Below are 18,725 nucleotides of genomic sequence, written 5' to 3' on the forward strand. Positions count from 1 at the left end.
CTCAAGTGGTCCAGTTTAACTGGTGGTGGCAACAAAGGAGAAAAAATCTGGAGGTAAGACTTAGTAATGTGCAGGCATTAGTCTCCAAAATGTTATCCTTAAAGCTCAAACCAAAGACTCTACATGGGTTTTCGAGCTGTCATAATCTGACTGAAAAATCTCCAACTATTTCACACCATTGTGATCTCTATAAATATTTGGATAGATTTCTGAACATGAATGAAATGATAAATACTACCCCGACAGAAGCAAACACCATCCCTGAGAAACTAAACTGTTCTTACTGATCAGATTCGTCCATTTGGAAAAAGTGTCTTGAATGGCAGCTGGAAATGATGTGTCATGTTAACTCAACAACACGTACTTCTGAAGCAGAGGGCTAAGTATACTTGTAGTAAGGACACCATGTTCTTGAACGCCTTGCTTTTCCAAGCCACATTGAAATACATTGTAATAAATCTGTTTATCAGGAATGGTAGCCATGCAGTAACAGCTGTACGGGAATGAAGAGGAACCACCCCACCCCCAAGCAAGGTACCTTTCAGCCACGGGCTGAAGAAATTATATGCTGCCTTCATTACTGCATGAACTAAGGCTGTGTAAACCAAACAAACAAATAATAGATTTGTCCTTGGCTTGTACTGACCTGCCCCTTTGGTCACCACCAGTTTGGGTTTGCTGCGGGCCCCATCCCCTTTGGTGGTGTACGCTGCCACCGTGATGGAGTAAGTGGTGTCTGGCTTCAGTCCTCCGATGACCATTTCCTATGAGAGACGGGGTAGACACAGGAAACAGGAAAATGTCAAAATGTGTCCTGAATTGATGATGATTTGGCCACAGTTCATGCTGTTCAAACTGCTTTACACAGAATGTTAATCTGAGTGAAGTGTCTCCTGGTCGTCTTTATTAATTTTCACGAGGCATGCATTAAATGTAACGATTCCCCCAGTGTAATAGGAGACCATTCCATTAGGAAATCCTTAGAGTTGCCTTGGTGCTAGGTGGAGGAGAGACATTATATACTGTATGTAAATGGGAAGTACCCCTGCATCCCCTTACTCCTTCAGCAATATTCCAATCAACAACTTAACTATGTGATGAATGAAAACATCCTGGCCATTCGCTGTCAGTTTTTTACCTCAGCCATTAAGTTTCCTTGAGTCCTCTTTAAAGAGAGGCTTCCGATCAATTCTAATGAATCTTTCAAAGGAGCAGGTTTGAACGAATGCAGAATTAGGTTTTTAACAGGCTGGTTGGCTGGAGTGATGGGAGAGGTCAATAAAGGTAAATGAGCTATAAGTACTGTCTCTCACTTGACATGGTATTCACGTAATGCAGAGGGGCCGGGGTATCAAATCTGGGTTCAAAATAAGGGTATATACTTTGTTGCAAAAAAGAAAAATCTGCAGATGTGGGGAAGACTTCACAGCAGATTTCAAGGATTATACATGGACGTTATTTAAACTACTGTCTCTGTATTTTTAATAAAAAAGATGCAAAAAAAGGACGTGAACTTACAGCATGATAGTAATTCTAAGGCACCACACAGACAATTAAATAATAGAAATAACAGAAAAGGGGAAAAAAAAGCACGCGCACACAAACACCACCAGAGCACAAGACAAAATGTACTGCATCAACACAAAACAAGACACTAGTAGCATTAGCATTCCAGGCACAGTGGGCAGTGGATATTGCATCAGCCACCATTTTGTAAAAGCCAGACGGCAATAGAAGTTTGTCCTTTTTCCCTCAGTGGCGTACAGAGATAGCGTAGAGGTTGGCTGGCCAGACAGCTGAGGTGAAACCTCTGAGCCACTTCACAATCCAAACTTATTGAATAAAGATTGGAGGGTCTGTGTAAATTGTGAATCCAACCAGGTTGATGCAATACCCGCTGTTTATTCCCTTTCAGCTACACAAAGCACTCAGGCGAAACTTCGTACTCACATATTCAGCTGTATCGTCCATTTCCCACTAACCCCCCCCCACCGCCAAAGAGGAGAGTGCAGGAGAGAAAGCATTTTTGAAGAAGAAGAAGAAGAAGAAGAAGAAGAAGAAAGAGAGAGAAAGGAAAAAGGGAAGAAATAGGATTGTGAGAGACGGGGGCATTAGAGGTTTGGGAGCAGAGGGTTGGTATCAGAAATAGGTCACTGGTTTTGTGCGGTCAGGAGAAAGAGAAGCTGTTTGAAGCTTATGTTATGAGGAGCAGCTGAAACAAGGCTGAGAGCTCTACTGGGCTGCCTGTGAGGCCTGGAGATGTTTAACCATGTTACTGTGCAGCGGCTGATAGACTACTGTACCTCAGAGTTAAATCACTGACAGCTCCAACTAGTAGTGACATTAAACTGTAGCTTTTAAGGGTTTAAAGATGAGGTTTTGTTAGTATATTTTATATATATTTAAATATACTAACAACAAATCTGCAACAATAAAAGATAATCATTCTTGGCTGTATGTTGCTGCTGGATGATTTGGATCTCATAATTTCAGTAATTCAAGATAATTTGGACTCTTGCATTGGTGGGACAGCTAAATGCTAAAAACGTAAACATGATGCTGGTGGCATTTGGTTTCTTCAGTCATGTGCAAAAAAACTAGACTTTGATTCATTCATTCCCCAAAAAGGCAGCATTGCATACAACTATTCTTTTCTGTCTTTTCTTTACCCTATTGCTTCAAGGCTATCATTTCCATTTGGATGATTGCCACAGTCCAAGACAGTGGCACTTTGGCAGAAGAAACTCCGTTTTGACGGTTTTGTAAGTTTTGTAAGAAAGAAGAAAAAAAAAACGAAAAGAAAGGGGAAAAAAAGCTATCACAAAAGGCTCCATTACAATTCTATCTGTCAGAGGAGGCTGATTTTTGGTGAAATGTTTTCATGCCAATTTTACTTTCCTGCCCCTGGCAAAGAATACTATAATCAGCATTTTCTTTGAGCCTTTGCATTTGATACAAACACACAATCAGGCATTTCATGGCACATGTTGCCATAAAGCAGGGGTCTAGACATTCCTAATAAAAGCCATGGAGGCAGAAGAGGGAGGACAAGATGAGTGAAGCTTTGATTACAGCTCTTGTTGTGGGCTGAGGGGAGGGGGGGGGGGGGATATTACAGCGATATGAAATGAAATCCAAGAGGCAAGAGCAACCTATCGCTCTGGCATACTCTAGCAATATTTGCACAGCCACAACAGGTGAGGATGAAGTACACAATTTGAAATCTATGTCAGAGAGAAAGTTGGCCGGAGCTTCTTTGATGTGCCCGCTGAGATTTTAATCATTAAATCGGCGTAGCGGTGTTGATGTATGCTGCTTAACCAGTCTTTGTATCATGAATGAAAAAGAGATTCAAAGGCAGACAAGGGCCTGTGTGCAATTTCGTGTGAGCGAGCTCTGGGGAGACATTTGCATCGCTCTAACTGATGTTGACTGGGGAAGCTGTGAGATGGTCATACCTGGGCATCAGCCAGCATGACGTCCTTGATGAGGGGCAGGCCCCTAGACTCTCCATTTTCCACACGCACATAGTGAACCTGGTAGCCACGGATCTGACCGTGCTGCTTGCCTGGTGTCATGGAGCGCCACATCACCTTAAGCGCTGTGGAGTTGAGGACCTCAACCTCCACCCGCCTTGGAGGAGCCCCGGGAACTGTGGGTAATAAGACAACAAGTCAAATAAGAATCATTTTGTCATGTATGCAGGAAAAAGAATAGTGATTCTGATCTTCTATTTTCAGACATTAGTAAGGATGTCCCTGTTTTGACAATGGCTATAAACATGCAGTACTTTGTCATGGTGCAATTGCTGCAAATCTTTCACAATATTTATAGGAGCAATGCAGGGTGGCAGATGCACATAAAACTGTGTCATAGCATTAATAACACCCTATAACGCACACATTATCCAAGATAAGATACTGACATCTGGCAAGAATATTAGACAAAGACAGACAAAAAATAAACGCAAACACACTCCTGTGTCAGTATATCCACTCACACCACCACCACTTTCTCCTGTCTGCTCCACTTTTGCAATATATATCTGCAGTGTCTGTCTGCCATCAATAGGAAGCCCTCCCTCTCAGTCATAATGACAGGCCTTTATGGGAGGCACTGCTTCCAGGCCTTTCGTGCGCCACGGACTTGCTTTTTTCCGAGAAGGATGTGCCATTAATAAAACTCCTCCACTCAAACTACCTCCATTTTGCTCCTCCACAAACACTTAAAGTCCTGCTTTTCCTCCCTAAATCACAACCCTATCCCCCTCCCCTCCCATCTTCCCCGGGATCATTCACCAATCTTGTTTATTGCCAAAATCTTCCCTACCTTTTAGCCCCGACTCTTTTTCTCTGCCTGGCACTTCTCGGTCACACGTTATTATCGTAATGACACCAGAAAATTTGTTACAGCACTTCTCAGTGTGCTGTGGCTTTCACCTCTGCAATCCCTGATACTTGTGTGTTTTAAAACAGGCATGGGGTGAATTTGAGCTCGCTTCTGCTGTTGCTGCTCATTGCACATCAGCGTCACAGAGATGTTAAGAATGCTGTGGTAATGGATGTGAAATGGATCCTAGAGAACAGAAGCCAGTGTCAGCCATCCATCAATGATTCTGATGAGCCGTGACATGCTCACATCTTTATTTGTCAGCTTATGTATTTTATTGTTCAACTGCTTTGCTCATTTGTTATCTACTTCCTGCTATCCCAACTCAGCTGTGTAATGTTTACTTTTAGATATGAGATGTAATTTTTTTTTGCAAGCATCTTGGCTCTTCTGTCTTTTTCAATTTTATCTGTGCCAACCCGGTACACAGTTGTCACACACACTGAGGAGTGACCAGCAGTGCACAGAAGCAAAAATCTGTTTGTGAGTACAGTATTATACTGTTTTCCAGGGAATGTCAACAGAGCCTATTTTCTCTTTTTCAACAGCACCTTGGTTAACACTCACACAGTGACACCCATTACCAGGCTCTGTGTTTCAGTGGAGTAGGTCAGGTCTGAGTACCACGCTCCAAAGCACCACAACAGTAGTTAAGTGAGGACTGCGAGGGTGTTATTAATTCTTTTTCTTTCTTTTTTCCATCAGCCATACTTTCCAGCCAGGGGATCTGTGCTGCAACCTTAGTGGACTCACACCTGCTTCTTTAATGTCCAGCCTGCTGTTTCCATCATAAAAACATTGACATGCCTTCGCAGTGTAAAGCACTCACAAATGCTTATGGCTCTCAGCTGAGCAACGAGATACTGCTAAAAGCCTATAGATAGAGAGGCAGGATATGGGATGTGGTAGTTATTATGAATTGCATTTTGGTTAGTTATGTTTTATTGCCATCATAGTTGATTTCCCAAGTGTGTTGTACATTTTAAGTCTTTTACTTTCATATGGTTTGGACAGGTGTATGTGGTCTGGTTACTTATAGATAGTGAGGTTGTTAATGCTCCTGAAACCATACAACTAAGAGATGAGAGATTCTTGTACCGTCTTCGTCTGTCCGGCAGATCAGGGGCTCGCTCTCAGGGCCTGGCCCAATCATGGTGAAGGCAGACACAGTGATGTGGTACTGGGTCCACTTCTCCAAGCGCTGCAGCAGCACCTGCTCTTCCGTGGCAGGCACCGTGGCCTCCTCCGTGGGCTCCCCGTTGTCACTGCCGCCTTCTGACGGGCCCACCACCTGGTAGTGCACCCTATACCCTGCCAGGACACCGTTCTGACTCGTCAAAGGCGGGGGGCGCCAACTTACCAGCAGGGTGGTGGAGCTGGTGGTGCTGCACTTAATGTCTTGAGGGGGGGCTGAGGGCTCTGGTGAGGTGGAAAGGACAGGAAGGGTGGGAGTCGAGGACGAAGAGGTTGGGGGGAGGAGGAAGGGAGGGTTGAAAAACAAAAAAATAAAAAGATGGGAGAGATAAAGAAAATGATAAAATAAAACTCAAATAAAAACTAGAATAATTCAAACCAAAAAATCGCAAAGCAAAGACGGAGGCAAAATATGTTTAAAAATTTTAAAAAAAAGTCATCAAGCAAATGTCAACAAAAGAGGCATAAATAGACAATGGCACAAGCTTGTGTAATAATGAACCAAGATGGCTTCCCTTGTTAAATATAGAGGGACACACAGGCACATTTGGTTGTGGCTCTGTGTTTTTTGTATGAGGAATCAAAAGCGTCATAGTGTTACATATTATTACCCCTGCAACATTCCTTTCTGACTGTTTCACTGATAATTTATTGTATATATGAGATAAGTACTTAATTCTTCTGCAATAATCTTATAATCTCCATCCTTACATTCAACAGAAGCTGTTTGTCATGTTATGTATTACCAAGTAGGCTGTAGGGGTTCTGACACTGTCTTGCTCACCCCTGGGAAAGCATTTAGTTTATATTCTAAACCAGAGTCACTTCATTTATCCACAGTCACTAATTTGAAGATGCACTGCCACATAATCAGGGATGAATTTATTCACTGTGTATTTTAATTTCAGACACGGGACTGAGGTTTTAGTCCTTTACCAATCTGAACTTGCAACTGCACATGGCAGTCATGAGCACTAAACCCCTAATTTCCCTATGCAGGGTGTCCGCAATTACGACCATTAAGACACTGGACTGTCTATGTGAGGATTAATAATATGTTGTCATAGCTACAAAACTGGCATATAAATGAGACAAATATATTTAAGATGTGTTGTTAATGTGCATTGTTTGTCTCTTTCTTTGTCTTGGTAATGGCCTCCATTTTACCCTGAATGAGCACAATTAAATAATCCATTGAAAAACAATAGTAATTTTGTACCAGAAATTTCAGATATATTAGCAGCAGCTAAAAACAAAACAAACAATTTCCCTAAACATAATCTTACAGGGAGATAGTATAATCTCTCTCTTTTAATTTGTAACAGTATAAATACTTTCCAACATGGCGGCTGTTCCAAAACATATTCAAGCCCACACATCTGTGAACTTTCTAAGTCAAACTCAATGCCTTTTGCTTAATCTGTGCCAAGCTCCTCTGCAGCATGTGCTTGTCCAGAGACAGTGCTGTGCAAGGAGTGATAAAACATTCTCACCAAGAGTTTGGTATTACACTCTATGTACAAAGGCGTATGAAAATATTTCTATCCTAGTCAGGTTTGTTCTATCTACTGCAATGGTTCTTCATGGGAATCCATCTTGGTTGTTACAAAACCCAGTTCATTATTACATTTTTGTCAGTTATGTAAGGGCAAAAGAATTGCACAGTAAACAAAAACAAAATGAAATACCATCCGGGAGGGGGGGAGCATCCCACACACGGCAACTTAGGAAAAGAACTAAAATGAAACCGATGGAAACAGGCAGCATGTTCTCATTCCAAAACAAAGGCTGAAGAAATAAATTATGAACTGAAGGAGGGTACTGGGAAATGAATTTCTCTGTAACCCAGGTGACTCGAAAGAAAGAACCACAACAACAGTTAAGGTTCAAAATGACAACTCATGAGAAAACGTGAAAAAACACAGTACTCATAAACAGAAAATAAGAACATTTAACCTCTTAAAAAAACAAAACGAAAAAACAAACACAACGACAACAAAAAAAAGGAACCAACCAAACAAAAAGAAATCACAAGCATTGTCTGCATCATACGTACCTGACTCCCACATATACTCAATTTTATAGACTTTCTTACCACCAGCACCTGACTACAGAGTACTTCCTCTATAGTCAGTGAGCTGCAACACTTTCCTTCCCAGAAAGCATGTCTTAAATTTTGAGATCTATTCACATTTTTAATCAGTTTCATTTGAATTCATTGACAGATCGTTTTGGACCCATTTAGGAGGTTACTGGGAGGGAGAGAGTTGGCTCTGTGCTGTAGCCAGGGCTGTTTAATACTCATGTATCTTTGGGCCGGAGGGTCCACAAGACTGTGAGAGGGGAAGCCATTCACTTGGCCACGTACACAAAAATTGCTCCTTCTTAATAATTTGTTCATATGAATCCCATTTCATAGCCCTGTGCCTATGTCTCGTCCAAAAGCTTACTTGCCATTTTGAGAATACCAAGCCATGAGAACAGAGGAAGCAAGACGGAAAACTTGTATAGCCTAACTTATAGAAGTTTAATGACAGTGTTCTGACTGCAGTGTCACTGTGGGTAGAACATCTTTAAAGAAAAAATGAAATACAATAACAGGAGTTTTGACTGTCAGAGAGGCCTCCTACCGGTGAGGACCGAATGTTCCAGCACACAACAAATAGGACAGGACCACAGCCACAGTTCCCAAACCCTTCTCTGTGTCCAATGGGCTTATTTACTTATGGTCTTACTGGATTTTGAGCCTTTCAGCTTCTTTCCTCCGCTCATATTGTATTTGCAAACTCTCCACGTCAAGAATGATCGCTCAGTTCTCAATCTTTGTGGTGCGGAAAAGGGCTGTGAATCTGACAGCGGCCAGGCTATCGCAGCGCACAGGCACCCTCATGCCTGATAACGGTTTAAGACCAGCTGGGGCACAGCTTTAATAAAGTGCATATCCCATGAAGGCAAGTGGTAGGATTATGGATACTAGAACTATACAACCACAAAAGAAGAAATTCAGCTAATGCTTCACTTGAGATTCTTTTGAAGCTTCCCTGAAAGAGTTTCATAAATGCTATTTGACAAATAATTAGTCATGTCTGCATTCATATCCTTCTCTTTGACTTTTAAGTCTGTTGTGATATGACTGGGAGCTCTGGGTACAAAGTCTGCAATGTCAAGTACTGGTGGCATACCTAATTATTATGACTACCCTCAGATTAAAAGTGCTTTTAGCGCGACATCTTCAGTGGATATAAATTACACACATTAACGCTCACAGTTCAGCTACGCAGGCCATTACTCAATGCCTGTTGTCAACCCTAAAAAAATGACACAGATTGCCAGTGCTTTGCTATCAGAGTATAAGCACATGTCTGCATTTGAATTGTATTTTCACCAGAGGCCTTGAACGACAGGATGTTCGTATTTGTGGATCATTATGGAATTAATCCTCCCCCGATGCCAAATGGCCATGCTGCGGCTCACACAAATATTCCAATATATCTAAAAACCCTCCTGCAATTACAGTAAGTGTGTGTGTGTGTGTGTGGGGAGGGGTGTGGGTGTCGGTGGGGGTGGGGGGGTCGGGCGCTAAACTGCTTGTTTGGCTAAATACAGAGGATTTAGAATCTGCCACTTTCATTTGAGAGATAGCACTTGACTGGCTACTGGCAGGTTCTAGGTATAATCTAAATGTGTAACAAAGCCTGACAATCCAGGGGCCAGGCTCATAGCTCAGTGCAGAGCATGAAATTAATTCTGACGCTATGAAATGGGATTCTTATCTGCCATTCTGGGGCCCTGCTGTCCCCTAACACCAACTCCCATGGTCCATCTTAGGTCCTGTTACCATATCTTGTGACTGGTAACAGGACCACTACAGGAATGCTGGGAAACCCTCCCGGCTCTCGGGTTGTGGACCCACTCCGGCCACGTCTGAACGATCTCACAAAAACTGGTTTTCTCAACCTGAACTGACTGTGACAGCATACCCAAGAGGCCTTGCTTCTGAATGAGGGCCACTCTTGCCAGTAGTATTTAGTTCAGCCTGCTGTGATGTTGACCAAGAGAACCAATGAAGTAATTGCAGAGCTCTTTGATAACTTATTTAGTATCAGTTATGCCGGAGCAAGTAAGGACTGAAATTGAGGATAGATTTTTTTTTAGCTGCTTCTCAAACATTCGTGACAGAGTGGTCCCCATGACAATAGCCCCTGGTAATGCTGCTTGGACTGAGCACAAACTTTAACAATTTGCGAACATTTTGTACCACAAGTAATGGACAACAAAGCAAACAGAGAAATCATGTTGTCTGTCTTTCTTTTCACTTTGTGGCAAAGGGTTTCAGTCTGCCAGACACTGCAGAGGATTCAGAACCACGCTGAAATGGTTTTGCAGGAGGACAAGTAGAAAATGGCAGTTACAATGCCCAAAGCTGAGCTTGTGCATGAAGCAATATTAAAATTGTATGCAGTCATTGCTCTGTAATTTGTTTAGGAAAGAAGCGTCCAACTGGCATGACACAATCTATTCATTTTTTCCCTTTTCTTTTTACTGCAGTGTATCTGTGTCTGTGCAGCTACTTCAATTAAGCAACTAAATCAGGCTTCCTCTCTCAAGTGTGGTGTAGGATATGATACCATTTTATTGTACTGTATATGTGTGGGGAATTTCTGTGTATACCACATCCATCATTATAATACTACGGCATCTCAAAATGATGCCGGTTTACTGCCCTTAAAACTGAGACTTTTGTGTTTCTGTGCAGGTTATTGTGTGGGAAATGTAGTATTTGTTAATACATTAAGGTCTGCTTGTGTTTTCCCAAAAGACTTACAGAACAACTGTTTATGGTACATTGAGCAGTGAAGGCACTTAATATAAGCTATATATACATATCTCACAGGGCTTTTTACTGACTTGGATGCATAGAAATGCTTCTATTCCTGACCTGCATGAACAGCCAAACTGCAGACACGTCACTTTAATATTAAAGCGTGTCATGTATAAAGACTGCTTATTCTATGCGTCAAATTCTCTGTTGGTATTTCAAAGAAAAACACTGCATAAAGCGGTTAATTGGATAAAAATGTGGATGCCCCTGACAGGTCTTGTAGAAAGGTTATGGCAGACTGAATCCCTATACCACACAATCACTTACCTCAGAGCATCCAAAACATCAAGTTAGTTATTGTGTTGTGTTGTGGGAAGTCGTTTGTTGTGACTGACTTAGTCTGTGATTTTTCTGACCTCAGCAAAGAGAAACTGATGGATATAACTCACATCTGCTTGAGCTGGGACTCTTGATAAAGGTGTTTAAAAAAAACTGTGGCTGAGAAAGTCCACGATCAATGAGCCATTATGTCAAAACCATAGAAATAGAATGGATAGAAAAGGTAAACATGGTTGTTAACCTTAAAATGACAGGCACAGTAGATTTGATAATACTGTCATGGAAACTAGCACTTAGGTGGAACACAATATTGACAATGTTCATTGCTGCTCCGAACATAAATTGATACTCATTTCCAGGGCAGTAGTATCAAATGTCTATGGTGGGCAAGAAGATACCATTATGAGGCAGCAGTTATCCTTTCTGTCCACTGTAATTGTATGGATGAGGCAGTTCAAGAAGAGTCCCTCGTCTCAAGTAGAGATATGAGTTCAGCTATCAGTTCAGCTTTCTCCCCTCTGTTTGCTCAATGGGGGAATGATGTCAATGCAGTCTGCACGTGTTGTTCTGCCTGCTGCGCTGTAGTTGCTTATGGCTGTGGTGGGCTTAGGTTCAGAGCCCAACAGAAAGAATAAAGTAGCAGCAAGCTGCTATCTGAAGTGATGTCAAACCAATATTCCTTCAGACAACCCAGAAAGTAAAAGAAACTAATAAAAATAAATAAATAAAATCTGACTCAAATCTTTTTTTCAAAAGAAGAAGAGGACACAAAGTGAGCAAGGTGATATCAAGCCATTCCAAGGGGAGCTTTTGTTCCATTGCACAGGGAAACAAGTGGCAAAGAGAAACAGAGCTGGAACAGGGTGATGAGAGAGGAAGAGGAGGAGTGGATCCCATCCAATCAGCTTGCGGTTTTACCGGTCAAGAACAAATGCAAAAACAGAGGTAAGGAGACCACAAACACACATCGACAGGTGAGGATGTGCACAGACATTTGAGAGACGCCAAGACAGAAATGGGGCTGAATGAACATAAAGTATTTTTCATGCCTGGACTGATCAAAGATCAACAGTGCAGTGACAGGTTCTCAACAGCACCCCCAGTGGGCAGGAGTGAGTGTTGCATGCAACTGGCGCTCTCCTCAGTGACTCTGCACTGTCTGTGTAGCTCTGCTGCCCAGCAGTAACAAAAAGAACGGTGAAGTGGTTGTTCCAAAGCCCCCACAGCCCAGATGTGGGGGGTACAGCCAACAAGTTGCACTGGTAGAAACAGAAAATGTGTTAAAAGAGGTCTACTCCCATCGCCATGGCTCTCCTATGTCCCAGTCAAAGAATTCACTCTGGTTTAAGCCTCACAAAAATCTAACAAAGCGCAGACCCAGTCCATTAAAAATAAAGGCAGACATTCTGATGATGAATATAAACATGTATCTTTGTCTCAAATTTTCTATGTTCTGTATCATCAGGATCCACAATGACTCACTCAGATCCACCAGTAATCCCATAAATCCAGCTAAATTTCCCAGGTTCTTTACCATTAATGTATTAAACATCAATACACAACACCATTGTTAATCTTTGTGTGCTGTGTAAACCCAGAAGACGTGAATTTCATACCCTGTCATCCCAACAGTCCTTCAGCTATTGGATATTTGATTGGATAAGCTGTGTGTATTTTCTTTTCTCTACAGCTTGCTCTTCTGTGTGCTATGATATCACTCCTGTTATTTTTAGCAGGCTGGTTTAAATAATTCAGTTGTGTTCCTGCCATCTGTAAAATAAAATAATCAGTGCAGAACTGATATACTGGAATAAATTCCTGGGGTGGGCATGCGAACACTGTTGGTGACTGCTGATAGGGTTTTTTTTCTTCTTTGATGACTAAACTCAAAGCCAACCTCCCCCCATCCTGAGTTTGAATACAGTTCATATGAGAGCCTTGGTGGTGGGAGAACTGACATTTTTTGTGTCTGTGTCACGTGGAAGAAAGTGCACTTGCTGTTGACAAAGGAAAATCAAATATGAACAAAAGTGAAAGGGAAATAAATAATCTGCCAAAATTGTCAGTCCACAAAGACCTGATTTGTTTGACAGTGCTGGGTACACTTATACATATTTGACACCAGGGCCAAGTTAGAAATATGAAATAATATGAAAAGGTTGTAAATGCTAGCCCTTTGTGCCTTAATTTCAACCTCAACTGTCACGGTGTAAATACCACTTTACCTAAAAATAAAACACCACAGTTGCATTGTTAAATTAAGATTTAACAAAGATCGAATGCAAAAATATTAAATCATGTGCTCAGGCAAGAATTAAACAACACATCATTTCAGTTAAGTATGTTGCGTAGTTCATCTTTTCTGAATCAGCTTTGAACCATGATTCTTCCTGACAGAAACACAGGCACAGTTCAAAGGTGATAATGCAGCAGCAGAGAAAAGAAGGTTTAAAGGCTCCAGTCAGAAGGGAAAAAATACACATCCAAGAATTCATGTTAGTGAAGGTCCACAATGGCATAAAATCCCTTAAAGGCTTTCCTGGGGAAAATTACTTGGTTAGCATAGCCACAATGAAAACACACAAGAGAGCACTGAATAAAGGGTTACATACTAGCTTGCAAGGTCTTCTGCGATATGTCATTTGTGAAGGCGCCGATGCCTTTGATTGAAACGGCTGCCAGGGAGAAGTGGTACTCTGTGTTTGGGCGGAGCCCTTCCACAACATATGAGGATGTGGGTCCAAATGTTTTCTTCATCTGTTGACAGAAAAAAAGTTGTTAACCAGTCTGGTTGAAAACCAGTGTTGGATCATTAAGAAAATGATCTACACCGCTCGGTGCAAAAGGCGCTGAAATTCAAATTGACATGAAAACTCTTACCTGAGTGCCAAAACTTCCTTCTGAGTAGCGAAGTTCATACTTTATAATTCCTTCTTTTTCATAGGCAGGTTCCCAGGTCAGTTCAATGCTTGTGTCAGACACAGCACCAACCTGGAATTTGGATGGTTGACCTGGAACTGAAGGACACAGCAGAGGACATTGTTGCAGGATATGAAACTGGGAATTAGTAAAGTTTTGGAAACTAATATTATACACATGGGAGTGTTACAGTCCAATTACCAAAGGGAGACCATTTTTAAGAATGGGTCAATTAACAAAAATCTTATTAAGTGATGAGAACAAAATAAATCTATTGCTTCACACTAACATGAGAGGATTCAATGACATAAAATATCAAAGGATTTACTGCACTGAAGCACAAAAGGTTTGTGCCCCAGTGACAAACAGGCTACAGTTGTGTTTTATCGTCACTGCTGCTGGATGTGCTGCCTTTCACTGGCCTGGATAGACAAGTTTTGATCAGCCCTGAATCTGATCCTGGAAAGTTCTCAGATGTTGGATTTTCGTTTTTCTTTTTTTCAGTCTGCCACGAACAGACCTTTGTCATTGTTTGCAGAGTCTGCAGATGTGCGGGAGACCCTTGCACAGCGGGGGTGAAAACTCGTCTCTTTGGCAGCAGACACGTTCTGTTTAAAGTCTCAGAAATTGTGCTGCTGATGCACAAAACAGCTGAAGGTGTTCTTCAATAACTGAGAAAGTGTTCTCCTTACAAAGAAGGCTGGGTAACGGATGTACTGTAACACTCTCTGATTTTCTGTATTATTTCAAATTTACCTAACAACTTGCTTTGGATAATATTTGAACACAACACCTGTGCCTGTTGTATGACAAAGCAGATATGAAGTTTAAACACCAGTTGCCAAGTTGACAAAAACTGTCTTCACATGCTTACCTCCTTGCAGTACTTTGACATGGATGGGCTCTGAGAAGGGTCCGTCTCCTACAGAGGTGAATGCTAGGACTTTGATTGTATATGTCTCTTGGGGAACCAGGCTTTGGATGGTTGTGATGATGCTATCCTGGACATTATGAATCTGCCACAGGCTCATGGGCTGGGAGTCGTCCATAGTATAATAAACGCGGTACCCCTTGATCTGCCCATTGGGCTCCTCAGGCTCTTCCCAGCGCACCATCATGGTATTTTGGGAAATAATCTGGGCCTGGATATTTCTGGGTGGACTGGCAGGGGCTTGTTCACCAGTCCGGGTTTCTACTGGCTCACTGGGAGGACCCTGGCCAATTGTGTTGACGGCTGAGACACGGATTTCGTACTCTGTGTTGGGGTAGAGGCCACCAATGCTGTAACGTGTGGTGGTGATGTCATCCACTGTCTCATACTTGCTGTCTGGGGACTTGGCCTTGTACTGGATGATATAATAAGTCACTGGCTCTGGGTTGCCTGAGTCCCAGGTGATGGTCACACTGGTGGCAGTGGTTTCGGTTACCACAGGGGTACCTGGAGGCTTGGGGAGAGCTGGTAAGGTGAAAAAGGAGGAAGCAAACATGAGGAAATTGTTCATCAAAACACTGATGGACTGAAGAACTATGCAAAAATGGAAAACCCTTCACAACAGCCTAAGATCATTCAAGCAATAAACATCATATTTGTAGTTTTCTGTTGAAACTGAGGTAATGTTAGGAGTATTCCGCTTCACATGCACATTTTTTTCTTACATTTGACAGTGATTTGCGCCACAGATTCAATGATGCCCAGGCTGCTCATGGCCACGCAGGTGTAGTTGGCTGACTCACGCACGCTGCTCAGTTCGAGAACGTTCCTGCCCACCGGCATCTCATCCTCTGGAGTCAAGTCCTCTGAGTTCAGCATCCACTTCACGTAAGGCATGGGCGATCCCACTGCCACGCACGTAATGTTCACACTGCCGCCGGGCATAATTTCCTGACTCGCTGGTGGAATGGAGAAGCGAGGGGGCACCCGCCGGACTGGGAGAAGGCATGAGGAAGGGGAGAGGATGACAAAAGAGGGCAAGGGAGTCAAAAAAAAGAGAAGAAAGAGAGGTAACAAGAGAGGCCGATGAAAATGGACCCTTCTCAAGAATAATACTTAACACAAAAGGTTAAACATGGTAAATGTGAACTTAAACACAAAATAAAAGAGTAGACTTTTCAAAACATAAAAAATATACAAATAATGAGAAGGAACTAAACTAACAGAACTGCTTCAACAACAATATAGATTAACAATAAAGCAACGATTCATAGCAACAAGGTTCCATTGACCAATATTTGACCCATCACAGCACAATTAAAGACACAAAAATCTATTACGAGTTTCTCATCTTTGGAACTGAACTGCTGACATATATGTACAACTATGACATGACCTAATCACCAACTACAAAGGTGTATAGTAAAGGCTATGTGATAATGCTATCACATAGGGTCAAAGTGGCAACCTGGAACTTCCTGTCCTCTCTGGCACACATGCCAAACAGGAAGTAGGCCATTGCAGGCTTCTCCCACGGCACAGGAAGTGTAGGGTTACAGGGCAATTGACCATCTCTGCAAGGTCCTTAAACGCATTCTAGCACAAGTTTGCACTTGACACCTGTCTCTACTACCTAGATACCTTAAAGATGAGAAACTTTAATCAGATTTTTGTGGTTTAGGGTAGATCCACTGGACAAAGCCTTATTAAGATCTGACACGGTTCCATTGATAGATGCAGCTATCAGTTTCACAGACAGCATGCATAAATAGACCGAGGTAAATTAAGGAGTAAATGATAACAAAATCAGATATAAAAATTGAGATAAAATGCATAGAGGAATATAACTGAAGGGTCGCTAGCATGCCCAGACAAAAGACGATTGGAGAGGAAAGAAGAAATACAAGATTGAGGATAGAGCATCCGAGGAAAGGATAGAAAGAGAGGGAACAGAGGAGCAAAGAGTGACAGAGGAAGAAGAAGAGAGGGGAAGGTTGGAGGAGGGTAAAGGGGGGGTAACCCGCTTCAATGCTGTGTAAACTTTGTTTTTCTTCAGCTAATGTGACAAAATGTGATGGTGGCACATTGTCACATCGCAGTCCCAGTTAACACAAAATAAGTATTGAGGAACAAGGTATGTGCCTAGAAATACATAGAAAAAAGAGCTGTAATAGTTGTAGCTGGAGAGTCTAGTATCACAGAGGGTTGGAGTCAAGAAACAGAACTGGATCAACAGGGAGTAGAAATCCAGAGAACAAGAAAGAAAGACAGAGGGAAAGGGAAAGAGAGAGGTAGATGAATAAGGGCAGAATGACAGCAAAGAGAGGGAGACGCGGAGGACCTCGAAACTCATGGAGAGGAGTTGAAATTTGAGTGGAGGGAGGTTGATAATGAGTCTGAGACGCAGAGGAAGGGCGTGAAAGGTACTGTGTGCTCGCATGTGTGTGTATGTGCATATACATAGCTGTATATATATTTTTTGCGTTGGTATAGACATGAGTGTGCGTGTGTACAGTATGTAAGAGTTAGAAAGTGGAAGAGTATGAGTTAGCATAAACATTGTGTGTTCATGAGAGGCATCCCAGCAAGCACTTGACAGATAGCGACATGCAAGAGTGTTTGATAGTGCAGGGTTTTTCTTGCCTATGTTAAAATCTAAGGTAGGTGACATTAGCATTATGTTTCGAAAGACTAATCCAAGCTTTAAAATTACTTTACTACAAAAACCAAAGGATATTTCTGATTCTGAATTCACATAAAAGATACAGGCAGCAGCTAGGGGCATCTACGGAAGTCCGTAAACTCCATGTGTCTCTCTCTATTTCAAAAAGCTTTTTAACAGCGAAGCAAAGTACAGTGTCTTCATTTATTCAACATCAAAATGTTTGTTGGGATGCAAAGAAGGTCAAAGAGAGACAAGGAAAGTACTGCAGATGTAGAAGTAAAATATGATGAACTAAATGGAAGAGATGACTTAGAGACAGACAGATAGACAAGACAGGAAAGACAGGGACAAGAGACAATGCACAAGGCAGAACAAAACAGACTCAAGCATCAAGACAGCAGACAAGAGGACAGACAGAGGGAGACAAGCAGACAGACAGTGACGGATGAGTACGCAGACATACTGTACAGTACGCAAAGGGTAAGGGTAAGGGTTTGGGTTGTCGGAGAAAGGGAAGGAGGAGGAGGAGGGCATAAGTGGGGGATAGAATAAGGAGACTGGGATTCTGAATCCAAATAAAAAAAAATCAAAAAAGAAAAAAAAAGGAAAAAAAAAGAAGACCATGGCTCAAAGTGGGTTTGGAGGTCTCACACACTGGGGCTTAAAATCAAGAATCAACTACACGTCCCCTCCTCCCCGCCTTTAACACCTCAGTGCACCTCAGTGCAAATGTTAACTCAGGAAGTCTTGGGTTGGGTGGATGTGACGTGTGTGTGTTTGGGGGTGGGTTGGAGCGGGTGGGGACTGAGGGGGAGATTCGAAGGGAAAGGAGACCGGGGGGGGGCTTCAAGGATAGGTAGCATTCCAAAATACACCGTGTCGATCCAAATGGGATTCATATGATCGTTGCATAGGACAGTTTGCCAACAAACTTAGGGCACAAATATCACCTACACACACTGGTTTTTTTTTTTATTTGGAGAGCTGAATTATACTGACCTGAGCACTGAATTGTTCATTAAAATGTACATAAACTACACTGACATGTAGTTCACGAGGTAAAGCTTTGAAGCACTGCAGCACATCCCAAGGGTTAAAACACATCTACTCTCAACGGCTTGGAATAGGAATTTCACATCCAGTAACAGAAAACAATGCAACTTGCTTTATTTAAAACACTATTAGTGAATCATAGTTATCAGTTGAATAAAACCCAGATGGAGACCATGAAGCCGAAGGTGGGCCTTTGGTTTTTCCTCCTCTGAGCTATTCATGCATCCTCTCAGTCCTTTACTGTAACTCCTTGTTAATGTTAGTTTTGTTAATACCTTGGGCAAGACTCGACCTGACCTTGAGGGCAAAAATTTCATCGCTGACCTTTGAGGAAATGTTCCTTTGTGGTACACAAAATTACACACTGAAAACACACCATGAAAAATGGTGAATAGTGAATTTAAAGACATTAA

At 42.1% G+C, this 18,725-nt stretch overlaps 1 protein-coding gene across 1 annotated transcript in view; it reads right to left on the minus strand.

Moving 5' to 3' along the window:
* The window catches only part of ptprsa (protein tyrosine phosphatase receptor type Sa), a 128,044-nt gene that overhangs the window by 49,324 nt on the left and 59,995 nt on the right, over window positions 1-18,725 (minus strand). The window contains exons 6-12 of the mRNA XM_083970445.1: window positions 15,320-15,589; window positions 14,538-15,119; window positions 13,625-13,761; window positions 13,357-13,501; window positions 5,488-5,808; window positions 3,459-3,652; window positions 647-764 (exon numbers count right to left, since the gene is read on the minus strand). Of these exons, the coding sequence (XP_083826571.1) occupies window positions 647-764; window positions 3,459-3,652; window positions 5,488-5,808; window positions 13,357-13,501; window positions 13,625-13,761; window positions 14,538-15,119; window positions 15,320-15,589 (1,767 nt within the window). The remainder of the gene's footprint in view (window positions 1-646; window positions 765-3,458; window positions 3,653-5,487; window positions 5,809-13,356; window positions 13,502-13,624; window positions 13,762-14,537; window positions 15,120-15,319; window positions 15,590-18,725) is intronic.

This window comes from Trachurus trachurus, assembly GCF_905171665.1.
Source record: "Trachurus trachurus genome assembly, chromosome: 4".
Lineage (NCBI taxonomy): Eukaryota > Metazoa > Chordata > Actinopteri > Carangiformes > Carangidae > Trachurus > Trachurus trachurus.